Below are 18,370 nucleotides of genomic sequence, written 5' to 3'. Positions count from 1 at the left end.
AATACAGTTTCTTATTTTGCTTTGCAATTTATGCAGTTCTGTGTTCCCATTAGGCTGTTCTAGCAGTAACTGCACTGACAAAATTATTTGCTCTAAACTCCAAGTTCAGGTTCAGTCTAATAGCTGTGGTTTAAAAACTAGGGCTGTTTCCAAACAAGTTTGGTTTGGAAAAGCTTTGGTTTGGTTTTGCTTTGGGGTTGTTTTTTTGTTAGGGGTTACTGGCTTTAAAAAGTGACAGCAATGGTTTTCTTGCTTGCTATGGACAAAATAACACAGAAAAATACTTAGTTTAATTAAGCTGTCGAATAGGTTGAAAAATGGTAAAGAAAGTACCCTTTGTCCTGAAGTGTAAAGGATAAAAAAGGGTCTTCGAGAAAAGCAGAAAGTGTTTTTGTTTAAGTGATTAAGAGTTTGGGTTTTGAAGGTTCTGTTGAGAAACTGGGAAGCGTTTTACTCTGACCCACAAGGAACTCCATTTTCCCAGTTCCTCTGGACCTCCAGCTGAAGAGCCTTTCCCTAGCAGCATCCCAAGTGTGTCCTGCGTGTAGTTAATGCTATTTTAACTGGGCATTAAAAGTCTGGGTACTGAATCAGCTCTTGTTCTGTCTCGCAGCCGTGCCGGGCGGAGCGGGATGGAGCGGTTCGGGGTGAAGTCGGCGCCGTCGCGGAACCGCTCCAAGACAGCGCTGTACGTGACGCCGCAGGACCGCGTCACCGAGTTCGGCAGCGAGCTGCACGAGGACGGGGGAAAGCTCTTCTGCACCTCCTGCAACGTGGTGCTCAACCACGTCCGCAAGTCTGCCATCAACGACCACCTCAAGTCCAAGACGCACACCAAGAGGAAGGCCGAGTTCGAGGAGCAGAACGTCAGGAAGAAGCAGAGGACTCTGACTGCCTCCCTGCAGTGCAACAGCGCTGCCCAGACAGAGAAAAGCAGCGTGATCCAGGACTTTGTGAAAATGTGCCTGGAGGCCAACATCCCCCTGGAGAAGGCTGATCACCCCTCTGTGCGAGCCTTCCTGTCCCGCTATGTCAAGAACGGCAGCTCCATACCCAAGTCGGAGCAGCTGAGGAAAGCCTACCTGCCTGACGGCCACGACAATGAGAACCAGCTCATCAACACTGAAGACCGTTGAGAAGAGAACTCTTTTCATCCTCGTTGTGAAGTTTTACATATTGATGGTGTGGTTTATTTTTATATTCATGCATATATACAGTGTTACATATTGATTTTACAAGCTATTTTGTATTCTTGTAGAAATGACAATCTACTCCTGAACTCAGTGGTGTGCCACAGATTGTTGCAAACCCTGCCGTGGACTTCAGAGCTACGTTGATGTAGAGCTCGTGAGGAATGTAGGGAGCATCCCTGGCATACGCCTGATCTCTGTTCAGTCCAGCTGTGACTGAGGCTGAGGAAAAGGCACTTGAATGGAGGACCACACTCCACAGTGCATCTAAGAAGATGGTGTGGCAGAGATTGCTGTCGTGGCAGTGGATTGCTTTGTCCAGTATCCTGTCCCCAAGTGACCAAGAAGAGGTGCTGCACCTTGGAAACTCAAGAAGCTCTAGGATGGTTAGTTAAAATATCACTGCTCTGTTGGGGGAGGACTATTGCAACTTTCTATTCAAGCTTGGTTTACGTTTTGAAACAGGAAACATTTTTCTTCTAGATCTCTCTCTTCTGCTGTTTGGTGCAACTGTGGATGTATTCATTATCCAGCTTAACCAGCCAGTCTCTTTTACTGACCTCTGAACTCCACTATTCTCATAAGGCTGGGAGTTCTGCAGGTTTGCCATATCTGCTTTTCTAAAGTCACTGTTCCTTTGTCTTGGTTTCACATGCCCCCTTCCATTTCAGTGCCAATATCTGAAAGCTGAGTAGACAAACCAGTAACTGAGTGTGGTTTGCAGTGCAGCTGCTGTCAAGTGGAACTTATGCTGGACCAAGTTCTTAGCAGAGAAGATTGATGCCTTTTTCCTACTAGCAGGACTAAGCTAAATCTAAATTGGGGATGGCAGAAGCACTAAATTGAGGAGTTGGGAAGGCTTTTTCATTGTGCACAGAAGAAGAGGCTTTACAGGTCCTTTACACCTCTGGCCTTGTCATGAGCCTTGCAGTCAAGGGAGGTGAAGTGATTAAAATAGTTTTTAAAGCAGTTACTGCAAAGGCTCTTCAGTACTTGTAAACACAAGCAGGAAGGCACATACACTCTGACCTTGTACTAGAATTACAGACCTGGGCTGTATTTCTTACTCTGTGCCATGGCCACATCTATTGGACTAGCAAAAAAGCAAAATGGGAAACTGAAGAATTTCAATAATGTTACCCTCTCCAAAATCTAATCTGTTACTGAGCTATTCCCAATGATGACGCCAAATAGTTCACCTGACACAAGTATTCTATGAGGGTTTTAAATGAAATGAGGGAGTACTGTGCAAAGTGCTGGAACACAACTGACCTCTGCCTGCTCTACATCTCCTGGAGATGCTCTGGGTTCAGAGAGGTGCCAAGCATCTCCTGGGAGGACAGGAATCCTCCCTCTCCATGGGTACAGTGGCATAAGGATGCTTTAACTCCCGAGGGTGGAGCCAGTTGTCCAGCTTCCTTTCCCCAGCAGAGTTTCCCAGCAGTTTATTTACAGCAATACCAAGGAACTGCTGAAAAGAGACAAAATAACCAGATCATTTGGGGTTTGGAGCTATTTCCCCAGCCGTATCTAGAGCAGTCTCCTGTGCTGGGCTGAGAGAGGCTTATATCCTTAGTTACAACTGGGTTTTTTTGTGCAGTTAGTCTGCAAAAATGCACTTGTGTTCCATGTCCTCCTATGAAACCTGCTGGGATAAATGGACAGAGCCAAAAAGCAGAAGGTTTCTTACCCATGTGCATCAGCCTACTGCTGGTCTAGGACTTCAGACAGAAATAACAGTAGCAACTTTTTAATCTAATGCTAGAGATCAAGATATGCCTTCCTAAATACCATTTTTTATTGCACAAGCTTGGGTTTAGCTTAAAATCCTTAACTGCCTTGGGCTAGAACTGTTAAATAAATCTTCTGAAGCCAAGTGAAAGGTAAACTGCCAATAGCCTTTTCTGTCCTGACAAGAATTGAAAGTATTTTCTCATAGCTGCTGTTTCCTTACAGTGAAACAACATCCTTGCTTTAATTTTTAATCTTTTTTGAAACCTCAGCAATGCTGTGTTAGGATTGATGCAAATGGAGAATAGTGGGATATAGAGAAAACAAAGGCAGCTGGAGAAATGGGATAATCAAAGGGTTGAAATTTGGGATAGTTCACTCAGTTTTTGCTAACATGGGATTTTCCAGGCTACACCCCATAACAATTTTATTTGTGATTAGATGCTGGATGTTCTTCCCTTGACTGACAGACTGACAGACATTTTGAAATGCTTCATGGGAATATTAATTAGGCTCCTGCATAACTGAAAAAAAAAAAAAAAGAAAAAAAAAAAGAAAAAAAAAATCAAGTTGCTTTAAAAGTTGCAGTTTTACATAAAAATAAAAAAAAATTGTCAAGTGTAATTAATTGAATTTGCAGGACACTGCTGTCTTAATATTAGGATATTTTCATTTAAAAATAAAGCCGTAATGCTTTTCAAGGTATTGGAAAAATCAAGACATTGATCCATTGCAACAAACGTTAACAATGGAGTAAAACTGTGAAAAATAAAGCACTTCCAAGTAATTTAAAAAGAATGAATAAGTTTAGGATCATGAACATAACACAAATCATCATGACAATTTTAGAGAAAATATGAGTAAGTGGTTGCATTCTGTCATGAAACAGAGTCCTGCAAACACTCAAATTCAGAACATAATTTTGCCAGTATGGCTGCAGTTGGATAAAACAAACTTTCCTTTAATTGCTGTTGATATCAAGGAAGACTTACAACAGAAGTTTTCTCATCTATCTAAAGCTAATAACTAAATCCTAGTTTTGAGGCTGTGATGGAGTTGTTTGAGCAGACACCACGGGGGTTTAATTTCTTGCACAAGAATGTATTTCTTGTAAAGAAGAAAATTCTCAGAAGTGAAGGGAGGATGGTACCAATGTCAGCTTTTCACTTTACATCCAATTGTAGGGACAAGCGCTAAGGGACACTTTCTGCCTGGTGGTTTTAGGAATGTATCTGAACCCTAAATGTATTAGAAAAAAAAATTAAATGAAGAAAGATTTTCTTCTGTTACTAATATTTAAACTAATTTGGCCAAATTAGCTAAAATTACTCCCAAGTGTTTTTCTTGAAACAATACTTGAAAAAGTGAAATACAAACAGGAGCATTCTCTGTTGTGTGGCTCCTTACATGGATGTACCATGACAGTTTCAGCTTGCATGTTCTTGAAAAAAACATGAGCAAGCTTCAAAATTTTTAATCATTTAGAAGCCTGTAATTTGCCAGGTCCCATGGGAAGGTGAAGCATTCAGCACAATGAAAGGGAAATGTGTTTTTCAACAGAGAGAGAAACTTGTTCTGCAAAGTATGGGATATTCTCATGATAGAAAAGCCAGAGCCCCTTTTAGCAATTCTGTTGAACTGAAGAGTGAGATGCTCCCTGTTAGGTTTTGCAGCATGATGAGCTGGTTTTCAGGAAAAAAAAAAAAAAAGCTGGAAGTTTGGCAAGGATAATCTCTATTTATATTTACATATAAAGAGAGGCAAGGCTCATTGTTGTTGCATTCACATTGTACTCACTGCTACTTTGTGTAATTTGAGTGCTTGTTGTCTTTGTACAATTTTAAAGTCGTGTCTAACTTTCAAAATATTTTTATTTTAACAAAGCTTCTCACTGTAATAGTGCTGTTAGAGTTTAGTCTCTTTTGGTCTAATGAAGATGCTTTATTTTTGTTTTGGTGGTAGGGATGTTTTGTTGATGGTGAGTGGCCACAGAAATGGTTTTATTTAAAAAATAATAAAAAAAAAAGTCATGAACTTATGATTAGATACTTGGGTGAGGCTGAAGATACCTTGGTCCTGCAGTGCCACAAGACTTCCTGTAGGAACAGTAAGACCAGAGTAAGTGATTTAAGTTTTTATATTAAAACAATACTGAAGAGAAATACTTTACATTGTAAAGTTTTCACTTGGTAATGAAAAAACGGTCTCTTTAAAAAGAAAAATAAAGGTATTCCTTTTTTATAGAATTTTTGCATGATCTCTTATTTTACCAATCAAGTGGATTAAGAACATGGTAGTTCTCATAGAGTGGTGCAACAGAAGATAGAAGAAATGGATGGGACCAGGAAAAATTAGGGAGTTGCTGGTGTAGCTCAAGGTAACATCAGATATTGAAGCAGTTGGTTGATTTATCTGTGCAATGACACTGAAGTTTGTTTCAGGACTGGTTACACAAAACCTCTGCTTCCTGTCAGTTCCCGATTCTCTTCATGGTGACAGAAATTCCTTAATGATTCTAATCATCTGATCATTAAGGAAACCTAATGCCTTCTGCTCCAAGTGAATACCAGGTGGAATGATTGTTGTGCATTCTGACACTGCAGTAAATGATTTGTAGTTACAGGATCTTGCAGCTATCCAAGGCCTCAGATCCAAAAAGGTCAGTTTGATCTCTCTCCCTTGAGGACTTAATCAAAATTGAGCAAATAACATCAACCCATCAAAAATTATCATCAGGTGTGGGTTTGATTGTTTACACATTTCTTTTCCTGAACTCTGACCTGTCTTGACATCTCAGGATGGATCAATGATAAATTCAGCCAACTTCTTGACTGATGAATTCATGAACCATTATTTTCTCATTTTCAGTCATTTCCAGGTCACAGCACATTAAGATCAAGTGCTTTTTGTTGTGAAATGGAAAAGCAGAATAGAAATAAACATACCCTTTGTAAAATTTCCTTGTGTGGACAATTCCTGTATGAAACAGCACGTGCACACTTGCAAAATCAATGCATCAGTCAGGATTTGTGTGGAAGCTGATGCAGAACCAGGTGAAGCAAATATTTAAAGCTTAGTAATTAGGCCATGCAGAATTCTAATGGTGACATTTTACCTTCCTAACTGAATCAAGGCAGTTCAATCCATATCCAGGATCCAGCAGGATCAAGTACACACAACTTTCAGGCCACAGTGATAGTGATAATTAGGTTTGATATTTGTTATTTGCATAGGCTGGAGGAGAGACAATCCGTGGCAGTTCTGGGGTTTGGGTTTTTTTCCTCATCCCACCACTTTTTTTACAAGGGGATTGGAATTTGTGGCTCATGTGGTGGTAGAAGCCACCTCTTCTATATCCAAAAGCACATCTCAGGCAGAAGCAGAAAGTGCAGGATGAGAGCGGGAATACAGAGAGCTACTGCAGCTCACTGGAAGAAATTGTTCAGTAGTTCTGTTCAGAGCTGGAAGAAAAGTATTTAGGGATTTTAGAGGTTCTCAGGAGGGGTTTGTATATTGGTTTGTCTCAAGAGGTTTTTTAATCTGTCCTCCAGTGTACAAAATAGCTCAAATTCAGCACTGGATTTCACTGCAGTAATTGACACTTTCTCACCTTAATTCTTCTATAATTAGTTTTAAATTGCTTCCTCCCTCCCCTGATTTCTGAAGCCTGTCATTACCTCAAGACAAATCCAACAGCTACAATACCCATGGTTGCTCTTAGGGAAGAGTTTTACAGACAGCAAACCCCCAAGTGCAGCTTTAACCAGCTCTGGACTGAATGAGCTGAGCCCCCAAGCTCAGCCTACAATTCAGAGCCTGGCTCAAGATGTGTCCTTTGGTCTAACAAGGCTCAGCTCATCTCCTGAAACTGAAATTGCTGAGGGAAAAGTGGGAAGATGTAAAGAATTTCATGTTGTGAAGGACTTCCATCAAAATGAAGGAGCTGATCCCTCCTTTAACAGGGAATTACAGAAGTGGTGCAGCAGCAAATCCTGAGCTCTGCGATCACCAGTGACAGGCAAGGAGCTGATGGGACATTGGAACATTGCTGTTCCTTTAAGGCACTAAAACCTCCTTCAGGCAGTGTTAAAAGGTAATTTTCAGCAGACTTCCTGGAGCCCACTCTGAGAACACTGTGTCTCACTCTGTGGTTTCCTGCAAACAGCAAAAATGCAGCCCCGAAATAGAACGTTGGTCTTGTCAGAAGAAGAACTGAGGTGGGACAGAAAGAACATTGCATAGATTATGGTTTGGTTTCTCTTTTCACTTGTACTCAGTAAAGTATCAACAGCCCTGACAAAGGGGACTAAATCAGGTAAAGAAAGTTTCTGTGTAAAGCAATTCTCAGGTCTGAATTTCACCCCATATTTTTGGAGCCTCTTCCTCCAAAATAATCGTATCAAACACAGAGAACTGTGCTAGCTGTGTTTAAATTGAATTAGTTCTTTGAATTCAATTGCACTGAATGAGGGTTTTTAAATACCTGACATCTATTATGATTCAGCAAAGAGGTTACTGAGTTACTACAGATAGAGCAAATCAGGTCACATATTTTTCTGCCATCTCCCTTTCCTAATTATACAGTTTAGGATTAGGACTCTCATTCCTTACTTTGACAAATACTTATTTTATATTTATTTAGCTTTTACTATCCCTTGAAATGTGCTTTTAAAGCAAAACTAGACTCTTGCAGTGTCTCAAATCCATGGACTGAGTTAAAATAAAAAAATCTAAATTACCATTTGGAGATTGAAAAGATCTCATTTGTATCTTAATGATATCATAAAAATAGAATGGCTCAAGATGGTAATTAAGTCTCAACAAGAGAAAAACTTCCCTGAATAACCAATTTTTCTCTCAGAGCTGGCTGTGGATGCAGCCACTGAAGAACAACCAGGTGTCTTCAGAGCACAAAACCACAATTTGTGGTGGGAGTGTTTTGGTTCAAGTGGAGCCCTGCTGTCTGTGCACTTACACTCAAGGAGTTTTCTTCCATAAATATTTTCCATTTAGGCTGGATTGGAATTTTTGTCAGGCTTTTTCAGTTCCTCACAAACATCAGCAGAATTCTCCTGATCATCACACACTCCATCCAAACACAAAATTTTTGACAGAAAAAAGAAATACAAACATAACATTTCAGAAAGTTGTTCCATTATTTTCTCCAAAATATTTCTCTGGGAAGAAAATCCTGGTAATTCAGACTTTGGTAAACATTTCCATCATAAGCAGAGGTGACAATTGCTATATACAAAATTCCTGTTTGCCTTCAATTTGGTTCTAACTTTATAAAGAAACTTTATGAAGTTTATGCACAGGCAGAAGTTTTTGGGAACATTCAGCTAAGTGCTTCAATGTCTGAAAAATATTTAGGGGAAAAAAAAATCTTAAAGACATACTGAGAAAGGAACACACAAAATCTAAATTACTTGTCCTTATGAAGATGCTGAGAACAAGCAGCAGAAATCATCATCCCTTAGAGTGCAGATGGTTGTGTGAATAGTGCATTTTTTCAACTTCTTAATTGACTGATGTTGAATTAGAGTCATGCAGAAGCACTGAACAAGTTGAAAATCCTGCTTTGCTTCCCTCCTCTCTGTCATCTTGCTTCTTGTAAAATTAAAGCTTCATTTGCAGGAGCATCTTTCAAAAAACCAAAAAACCTGCAGCTTTGTTCATTGTTCTGAGGGAGTCAGGGGCCAGTGAAGGGGAGATGTTTTTTAAACCCTCAGCATCACCTTCTCTTTCCAATGCCCAGACTCTAAACATTTCTCCAGTCATGTTGATAAAAAGGATATTCCTGTACATTCTTCAGGTAATGCTGGCTCAGAGCATTTATCAAGTCTACAAGAAGATGTGGCCTCATAATTAAACCTGTCTGTAGCTATTAAACATTACAGGTGGAGAACAGAAACCAAAGCAGTGCTCAGTGCACCCAGGGGATAATGAGTCATTTTATTACCATAGCAGAGCCTCCTAATTGAATTGAAAAGGATGATAATGATAATAACTGAGAAATATTCAGTAACTGGCTAGATAAGAACTGCAGCACCTGAGGACAAAGTACTTTTGAACCATGGCCAAAGGTTTTGGTAGCATTCGGCCCTGAGCTCAAAATCTGGAAATCCTACAAGCTATAGGTCCAGTCTGCAGTCAAATTATCCTTTATTTGACAGTGTATCTGTAATTATTTAACCTAACCACATCTAATTGTCATCCCACTTTCAACTCTGAATGGCCACAGTTTTTAATATGAGGCTCTGCTAATTTGGACTGATGTGAGGACTATGCTGTGCCCAGCATCCTCCTGTGATAAAGCACTGCTAAAATGACAGAATGACTACAAATATCAAATAATGCTTATAGGAGCATTACACAAACAAGTCTTGCAAGTCAGTCTCTACGGAACCATGATGGAAATATATTTTTAATGCACTTCCATCTTACCCCTTCTAAACTTGCTTAGTTTTTATTTTGGTCAAAAGTAAGCTGGGAGTTGAAGCCAACTTATTTAAGCTTTGTATGTTGCAAAGCCATCCACAGACAAAATAATGAGAGCTCCAGGAAACCCTCCAGAAAAACCTCAGTAGTGTTTCTTTAAAATAGGGGGAAAAAAAGTGAAAAGGACTAAGATTCAGTTTCTATTTGCAAAATTGCAGTCCTCAAAATAATCCCAATGGCAATATAAATATGTACAATTACTAAAATAAAACTTTCCATCATTCCTTGAGAAGCCTTCTCTGAAGCTCAGCGAAGATGTTTAATGAGTTGCAGAACTGTTGTGATCATTACAAGGGATTGAAGAACTGGAGAATCCTCCTTATCTGCTGCTGGAACATTTTCACATGTTGGAAGAGAAGTTCAGTACCCTGAGTAGTAGAGCAGCAAAACATTTGACAGGTGTGTGAGAACAAGTGAAACAGCTCCTAACTCTGCCTTCACATTTTGCATTGTAAAAAGTGCCACTGTATTTCCATCTGTGCACTCATCCAAACTTCCTCCAAATGCTTTTGTGGTGAACTCTGAGCATCTGTGTATTTTAACCAGGCTCTTTCTTCTTCTCTGAAGGTCAGAGGGACGTGGAAGACTCTGGTCCTTAATCATGGCCAAAGTGATCCATGCTGAGAACGCTGATCCTGGGAGAGGAAAGAACTTTTTAAGCCAACAGCAGGATATCTCAATATACTGCTGTTTGTAAACTTGCAATTTGTTGCTGATGGTGTAAAACGATCCTGGTTCTGACCAATGACAACTGAAGACAACAAATCAGGTGATACATGTGCATGGCTTGTGGGAGTGAGCCTCTCTGGTGTGTGGCACTGATTATGTCAGAGGATATTAGACCATTATGAGCCCATTGATATTTTGTTCCCTAGTTCACTTTTTGGATTCATTTCTTTCTTGATGTTTTGCTTGGATGAGTAAGTTCCTGCCATTAACAGAGGGCAGACTGCATTCACTTCAGTGTTTACCAACTGGCAACTCTGTGTTCAGTTTTCTTCGTGCCTACTACCTGATGAGTGAGGAGAAGTTATCAAGACTTCGTAAATCTGAGGATTGTCAGCATCTCTTGTCCTGCTTGCCTGGAAAGTACTTGTGTGCCTTTTAAGCCACTTTTCTTCATTGTTTCCAGAATTTCATCTGTAATGGAAAGTGCAGTGTTTACAAATGAGTTGAAATTGGTTACAAAAGATAGTTCTAAGGTATCTGTCAAGCTGTAAAGCAAAGCTTATATACTCTGTCCCTCCTACTGTTTCAGACAGGAATTTTTATGCAAAAAAATCTCCCACCAAGCACAAATAAAGCTCAGAGTTTATAAACTGACATTCAGTATGTTGCTAGAATTCCGAATGAAGCTAAACTGTAGAAGAAAGTGAAATTTGTAGCACCTTCTCACAAAAGCTGCCTAATAAATCAGGTGGGAAGAATAATCTTGATATTACATGATCATGGCAATTAAGCATTAGATGAGGAGGAACAAGTCCAAGTCTCTTCTCTACACATGTAAAATGAAAGACATCACATTTCTCACTAAGCCTTTTAGGTTAACACCACCATTCTCTTCCATAAGAAAGAGCTGGCCTGGCATCATTAATTAATTCAGACTTAATTAATCCATCTTTCAAACTTGGAACTGAACTCCTGCAGAGCTGCTGGGGTTCCACACACTTTCACTTTCCAAATTAGCTTGGGGGGTTCTTAGTTTTGATAAATTTCCTTGCATTTTTGTTTTGATTTATACCATGTTAAGTCTGGTTTGGCACATTTGAACGCGCAAGGACAGCGATCACCTGGATTATTTTCTTTAATTGTGACCAAGTAGAATAATCCTCCTGGTGAAAGCAGGTCTGGTACTAATGGGAAAACTCTATCCATTACTTCTCTGCCCTGTTTGCCCCCAGCCCAGGATGCCTCTATTCCATGGCTTTTCACCTAGGAAGAAGGAAAGCAAAGCTTGTCACAATACAGAATGACAGAATTGTTACAACAGACAGTTCCAATACTATTTTTACTGTGTATTTCAAAATTTTCCTACCTCTTCAGAAGGTGTTACCACATATGGTGGGTTAAACAGCAGTAGATCAACCTTCCCATTTAATCTCGGGGATAATCCTTTGACCTGTAGGTGAAGTTGATGATTGTGAGGGGTTTCTTTTTGGGAACATGAAGAATGCAAATGTTTTGTAAAGATACAGTTACGTCGTGCGGTTGTTCAGCCATTTTAAATTCGATTTATTGTGGCCTACCTACATCATCTTTTATAAATATTTAAAAGGGTTAAAGAGATGAGAAAAAATAGCTTTTCTCCATATCAAATGTTTTAAGAAACTAAAGGTAAAAACAAACACAAGTTCTAATTAAATCAGAAAATGCTGAGAACCGAGAATTGTATAACTTTAGACAAAGGGCTATGATAATGTCAGGCCTCTGTAGAATTCTTTGTCCAACACTTTCCAAACTATACCTACAGATATTTTTTTTTTTTTAATTAATACAACGTATTTTAGAGCTTACTTTTGAATTTTAGAGCTTGAGTAGTTGGCTGAGGTTTTTTTGGCAGGGGCTGATGTCCAGAGGTCCCTTCCAACCCCAACTATTGTGTGAGTCCATGACCTCCAGTAAGCATTAAAGAATTACAAACTATGAAGGAGATAGTAATTGAAACCTCTCTCTTACCAAGTCAGTAATGACAGGCTCCAGGTGAACATTGTTGAGCAGAGCTGTCTCCTGGGTACAGTAAGCTGCCATGGGGTTGATATCTGTGCATCTAAAAGGGAAATATTACAAACTGTAAGTTATAGGCTACTGTACCTGGAAGCTTAACCCTATGAACCACCAGCTAGTTTATAGAATCATGGAATATTCTGAGTTAAAAGGGACCCACAAGGTTTAAACCCAGCAAACAAAAGTGTAAGCTTAGCAATTTGTCTGAGAAATGGGAAAATGGATTTCTGGTTACAGCATTATTCATTTGTTACAGAACCTGAAGTAAATAATTCAGGCTGCACCATAAGCTCAGAAATGCTCAACAGGCTCTCTTTGCTTTGATTTATATATCTGTAGAAATAAGAAAAGAATAGTTTTTAAAATGTGAAAAAGAGAGGGCTAAGCATCCTTTTTTATTGCCTACATCAGTTTAGGTGCTGTTACACTTACATGTACAGTGCACTGGGCCCAAGAATGGAAGAAGCCAGAAATGTTGAAACCACCCCAGATCCAGATCCTATTTCAAGGCAGATCTCGACTCTAAAGAGAGAACAAATTCTCTGGGTGACTTTCGCTCGTTACAGACACAGAACTGGTCAAGACAGCGCTACAGAACGTGCTGTCCTCCCAAACTCGTTGCAGTCGAGAATTACAGAGTATCCTGAGCTGGAAGGGACTCATGAGGATCACCCAGTTCAACCCCTGGCGCTGCACAGACACCCCAACAATCCCAATCCCCGGGAGCGCTGTCCCAAGCCTCTCCGAGCTGTGTCAGGCCGGTGCCGTGACCATTCCCTGGGGAGCCTTTTCCAGTGCCCCGCCGCCTCCAGGAGAAGAACCTTTTCCCGATATCCACCCCAACCCTTCCCGACACAGCTTCAGGCCATTCCCTCCGGTCGCAGAGAGCACATCAGCCCCTCCGCTGCCTCTCCTGACAAAGCTGCTCACAGTGCCGCGTTTTCCCCTCTCCAGGCCGAAGGAGCCAAGCGCCCTCAGCCGCTCCCGGCGCGGCCCTTCCCCATCCCCGCCGCCCCTCTGGGCTCTCCTGTGGCTGTAACACCGGCACTCCCCGCTCGGCTCAGCCCTGCTGCCCTGCCCGGCCGTACCCAGCCCCCCGCAGCCTGCCCGCGTCCCTCTCCAGCGCGTCCAGCAGCAGGAAGGTGTCCTCGGCCGGCTCGTACACGGTACCGAAGCCCCCCCCCGGGCCCAGGGGCCCGTAGCGCGGGGTGGGCAGCGCCATCCCGCCCGCATCCGGGGGAAGGGGCGGGACCGGGGCGGGAACGGGGCGGGATCCCCTCAGCATCGCTCGGGGGGTGCTCGCCCGGGATTCCAGCGGGTGAGGGGCCGTGGGATGGGCTCGGTAGGACGTGGAGCAGCCTCGGTGTGTCCCGGACAGGGAGGGCCGCGGCCCCGGCCCCTGGTTTCCCTGTCGGCCCCACAGGTTGTGTTTCCATCGCGAAAACGACCACAGGGAGTCAGCACTGACCCGAAGGAAAGAGGTACTGAGGAAGTTTCTGAAACGCACGGGGAAAGCCCTTATATTGATATCCAAAAAAGCAATATTTTCTAATATTTTCTAATAATAAAAATACTATATTTCTGTGGTTCTTAGCCAGCGACACTAGACAGCATCCTCATGTACCAAATATCTGAACCTCAGAGTCACAGAAACACAGACTGGTTTGGCTTGGAAGGGACCTTAAAGCTCATCTCATTCCATCCCCCCATGGGCAGGGACACCTCCCACTGTCCCAGGCTGCTCCAAGCTCCAGTGTCCAGCCTGGCCTTGGACACTGCCAGGGATCCAGGGGCAGCCACAGCTTCTCTGGAAAAACTGTGCCAGGGCCTCCCCACCCTCACTCAGTAAAAGAATTTCTTCCTGATATTCATTCTAAACTTGCTCTCTATCCATTTGAAGCCATTCCTCACTGTTCTGTCACTCCAGCCCTTGTAAATTGTCTCTCTCCATGTTCCTCGCACGCTCCCTTTGGGTAGTGGGAGGCTGCAATTAGATCCTCCTGAAGCCTTTTCTTTCCAGGCTGAACAATCCCAATTCTTTCAGCCTTTCCTCCCAGAAGAGCTGCTCCATCCCTCTGATCATCCTGGTGCCTCCTTTGAATTCTCTCCAACAGCTCCAGCTCCTTCCTGTGCCGGGATCCCAGAGCTGGGGGCAGTGCTCTAACAGAAATGAGCTCTGCAAAGTTAAGAATTGAGGAAAAATTTCAGGCCACAGATCGGATTAATAATTTTCTCTACTCAACGAAACCCAAAAACATTCTGATCAAAAGCAGCAGAAAGAGCTGAACAGATTCTAATTCACATTAAATGTCTGTGTTGCATTATTAATGCCCTGAACACTCAAATTCTGAGTGAGGTGACTGTCTAGGGCAATGAAGGAAAAAGGTGATGTTAACAAAGTCAGTGCAATCAGATATCCAGAGATTAATATTCACAGATCCAAAGAGGAGGTTTTGAGTCAAGGATTGTTTTTGTCCTGTCACAGAAATGAAACCACACAGCTTTATCTTAAAATAGGCTTCTTGCTCCACTATCTAAAAAAAGCAATTCTAAAAACTCAGAAGTTCAGAAAATTTCAGTTTCCAGAGTAAATTTATTCATGGACCTGATCTTGTACTAATATTACCTTTTAATTTAAAATGTTACGTTCTCTTCAGGAGACAATACCAGCTTTTTTTGGCTCCAAAGGAAACGTAGTAGATGCTCCTTCATTTCATCTGCCTTCCCAAAGATTTGCTGCTGTGCCAGAGAAACAAGTACTTGTAAAACATATTAAGCTTGAATAAAATTCCGTTCCTTTGGCCAAATGAAGTCATGTTAAGAGACAGAATTTTGCACTGTGCCCATATTAGGAAAATTAATTCTTCAGATATATTTTTTTAATCTCTCCAGGTGGTCAAGCTTTGGAGTGCAGTAGGAGAAATGACTTCACCTCCTTCAGCTGTACTGGTTATTATTTTTGGCTGTTTCATACTTCATGAAATCTGGTTAATTATTATTGGGTTTTTTTTTTTAATACTTCTAAGCCCTTGTGGATGAATTTTTTAAAACATTTATTTTTACTGCTTATATAACTACCTACCTAAAATGTTTTTCTTGGTAGACAACTGTACTGTTTTTGCCAAAACAGATTCTATTTCAATTTGGGGAAATTGTTGGAAAGCTGATATTCCCATTTTTTCAGCAGTGCCTGTGCCATGTTATTAAACTGAGCTTTATGGAGATGAAAAATTGATCTTGACAGGAATCATAACCATTTGTTTACACTAAGCTGTATGGCTTCATCCCATCTGGAATTCAGTGCCATGCTTCTCATACAGAATCCTTAACCCATGATTTCCTGTCCACCCTCAAATGCTTCCTCTGTAAAATTCTCAAACATTTCACTGATGCATTTCCTGGAAGAGACCTAGGCCTGTGCTGGACCTGGGAATTCTCCTGTTTTGCTGCATTTGAAGAAGTAGAACTACCAGGATAACTGCAAAGACAGAACTGCTAAAAGAAGGCTGGAAGAAATCTCATAATTTCTTTCTTCAACTCAGGAAGTATCTTCCTAAAAGTAGATCATTTTCCTGCCATCAATATTTGTAATTAAAAGATAACACTTCAGTGCTCTAATAATTAGAAACCTTGTAAATCCTGGCCTAAATACAGAGGGGATAGGTTTTATACTCACTCTTCTGGCAAGTATGTAAACGTAAGCAATTCTTTTCACAGTTTTTCTTGGTGGATTTGTAGGCAGGAAGTTCTCATCAGCCCTTGTTCTGCTTGACTAAATAAAACGTTCTTAAAAGTTTCCTGTCACATTATTTTCATTTCTCTTACCACACTTCCAGACTTTCTGCATATGGATTCAAGTCTGGCTTCACGCTGAATGTGACTGACACAAAATATTACAGATAATGCCTTGCTGATGCTTTGAAGAATTTACAAGCTTCATTACCTTTTGTGGAACTTTCATGGTACATGCCAGGCTTGAAGTTGCATTTGCTTTGCAGAAATTCTTTTTTGCCCTTTTGTGATCAGCTGGTTTTCCTAAGTTTTCCTCAATGATTTCCAAATAACTGACAATGAAGTGACAATTCTGTAGCACTTTATTGGTTTTAATAGTTCCCTTTTGGCATGCCTATTGCTCGCATTCTGATCATTTAATTTTAAATTGATGTCTCCTGATTTCTTGTTGTCATCACAGTGATGCCAAGGATCCTGATAAAAATGCTAAGCACAGTCAGCCCTGGGATTGAAATTTCAGGAGTCACCAGTATAGGGTATGACTAACTTCTATTCAGTTTCTTTTTCACTTCATGCTCCTGCTGTCAATTCCAGCTTAGTTCATACTTTTTCCACATGACATCACATCTCAAGCTGCATGGGAGCCTAAGCAGATGAATTTTTGGTGTTTAAAAATGGAGATAGACACTGCACTAATGTAGCAAGGTGTCCTGCCTCTGCCACATGGCTAAAGTCATCACTTAGCTGTTATTTTTAATTGTTATCCCGGGTCAGTGGCACAGATGTCCTGCTGTTTTCCTTCTTGTCCTCTTGAACACATGTCCAGACTTTTTTGCTCTAGTATTTAATATTTTCAATAGAAATATTGAATCATAAAATGGTTTGGGTTGGAAGGCAATTTAAAGATCGTCTCATTCCAATGCCCTGCCATGGGCAGGGTCACCTTCCACCAACCCAGCTTACTCCAGGCCCTGTCCAACCTGGCCTCGAACACTTGAAATTTTAATAATTCTTATTTTGCATTATGTTTTCTAGCTTCCAAAACATTGCTTTTTTTAGTGATCAGTCTTTTACCCTATTTCTTTTTGACACTATCTTATGCTTGAGATGGTTATTTAACCAATAAACTTTGAAGACTGTTCCTGCTCTTGTTCATTCCCTTGCTTCCCTCTCTTACCTCAATCAAATGTTTTCATCCCCTTCTGACCTTGGCATCCTTGATTAACATGCTCATCACTTAACTAAGGCCAAAATAGTACTATCTTTTTACTGCTTTCCTGGCTATTAAGTGAAGAGCAACTGCTGATGTTGATGTGAAAACCACTGGGATGTGACTAATTTCTAGTCTCTGGGTAATTCAGTTCTTTTTCCAAGTGTCCCATTTCCCAATGAACCTTTCTAATCATACACCTGAGTTCCCTAACCTACCAAACGACAAACCTTGGGGTTTATCTTCCAGTAAACCTCCCCATTCTCCACAGAAACTGTCAGATTAGTCAAATCTGGGGTCACACACAGTTCTTTTGTATTTCTAAGATGAATAGCTCAAATCTCTTTTCACTTCCTTGCTTCCCTCCTGACTGATGAGGATCCTTGCCCTCACATCATTGCTGCAGTACATCATGGCATGGCTGTGGGATTTTTAGACCTGCTGAGGAATGGTCCAGGGGTGACATATTAGAGAACAGAAATGCTTGTTTACAGCCCTTCCTGAAAAGATCCTGGAGTGCATGTTAAGCTTCAAAAACCAATTGCAAGCTCTTGCAGGAATTATTACATCACTCCAACACTGAAATGCAGCTGCCTCAGGGGAAAGGCAGAGCATTTTTAATAGTCCAGAGAAGTATTTCAGCACTTCAGAAGAGAAAGTGAATAATGCCATAATCAACTGAGCAGAAAGGGAATGTTTAGTAAGTAGTCATATATAGTTGTTTTAACTGGATTTAGGCCAGAAACCTGGGAAAAACCTGCTGTGCTAATGGCAAAAATGGAATTGGGGTTTTTAAGTCACCAATGATCAAGTCCTTTTGTTTTCATTTGCATTTTAAACTGCGGCACCTGAGGCATCAGAGTTGTAGTGGAGCTTTCTTCTGTAACAGGTTGCCAACATTTTCTCATTCAGTGAGCAGGAGTGATGTCTCATTTCCCCAGGAACTCACAAGAAATTAAGTTCTATACAGGCCTGTACAGAGAAGCAGCAACACCACAGTCAGATGGTTATTCAACTTAGTCAGTGCTAGAAAAAGCAATAATTAACACTAATTTTTGTCTCATTATAGGTATCTGAGTGGGTTTAAATCTTTACCTATTTTAATTTATCATTTATTTTAATATATCATTTTATTGACTTCATCAGACTTGTAGCTACTCTAGTGTTCATAAACAGAAGATACAAAACCTAGAAAACACAGCTATAATTGTCCTTATACATTTCAGGGTAAATTTATTGTCATCCATCAGAAAATAAATCAGCATCATGGAAAATCAGGGAA

General features: G+C 40.9%; 2 protein-coding genes across 2 annotated transcripts; one reads left to right on the top strand and one right to left on the bottom strand.

The window, feature by feature from the left end:
- Window positions 1-220: 220 nt before the first annotated feature.
- Window positions 221-4,187, top strand: CGGBP1 (CGG triplet repeat binding protein 1). The gene has a single exon (XM_083884842.1). It carries the CDS (start codon window positions 633-635, stop codon window positions 1,134-1,136), a length of 504 nt encoding a protein of 167 aa, XP_083740968.1. The 5' UTR covers window positions 221-632; the 3' UTR covers window positions 1,137-4,187.
- Window positions 4,188-4,470: 283 nt separating this feature from the next.
- On the bottom strand, window positions 4,471-13,368 carry HEMK2 (HemK methyltransferase 2, ETF1 glutamine and histone H4 lysine; the record flags this gene model as incomplete). Its single annotated transcript, XM_083884841.1, has 6 exons — window positions 4,471-10,562; window positions 11,213-11,354; window positions 11,458-11,541; window positions 12,099-12,189; window positions 12,579-12,668; window positions 13,235-13,368. The coding sequence occupies 6 exons, from the start codon at window positions 13,366-13,368 to the stop codon at window positions 10,456-10,458; spliced, it is 648 nt and encodes a 215-aa protein (XP_083740967.1). The 3' UTR covers window positions 4,471-10,455.
- Between the last annotated feature and the right edge of the window lie 5,002 nt (window positions 13,369-18,370).

Source organism: Zosterops lateralis, assembly GCF_965231275.1.
Source record: "Zosterops lateralis genome assembly, chromosome: 2".
NCBI classification, from domain to species: domain Eukaryota; kingdom Metazoa; phylum Chordata; class Aves; order Passeriformes; family Zosteropidae; genus Zosterops; species Zosterops lateralis.
The sequence above is the reverse complement of the archived record's forward strand: the minus strand, read 5'-3'. Positions and strand labels throughout refer to the sequence as shown.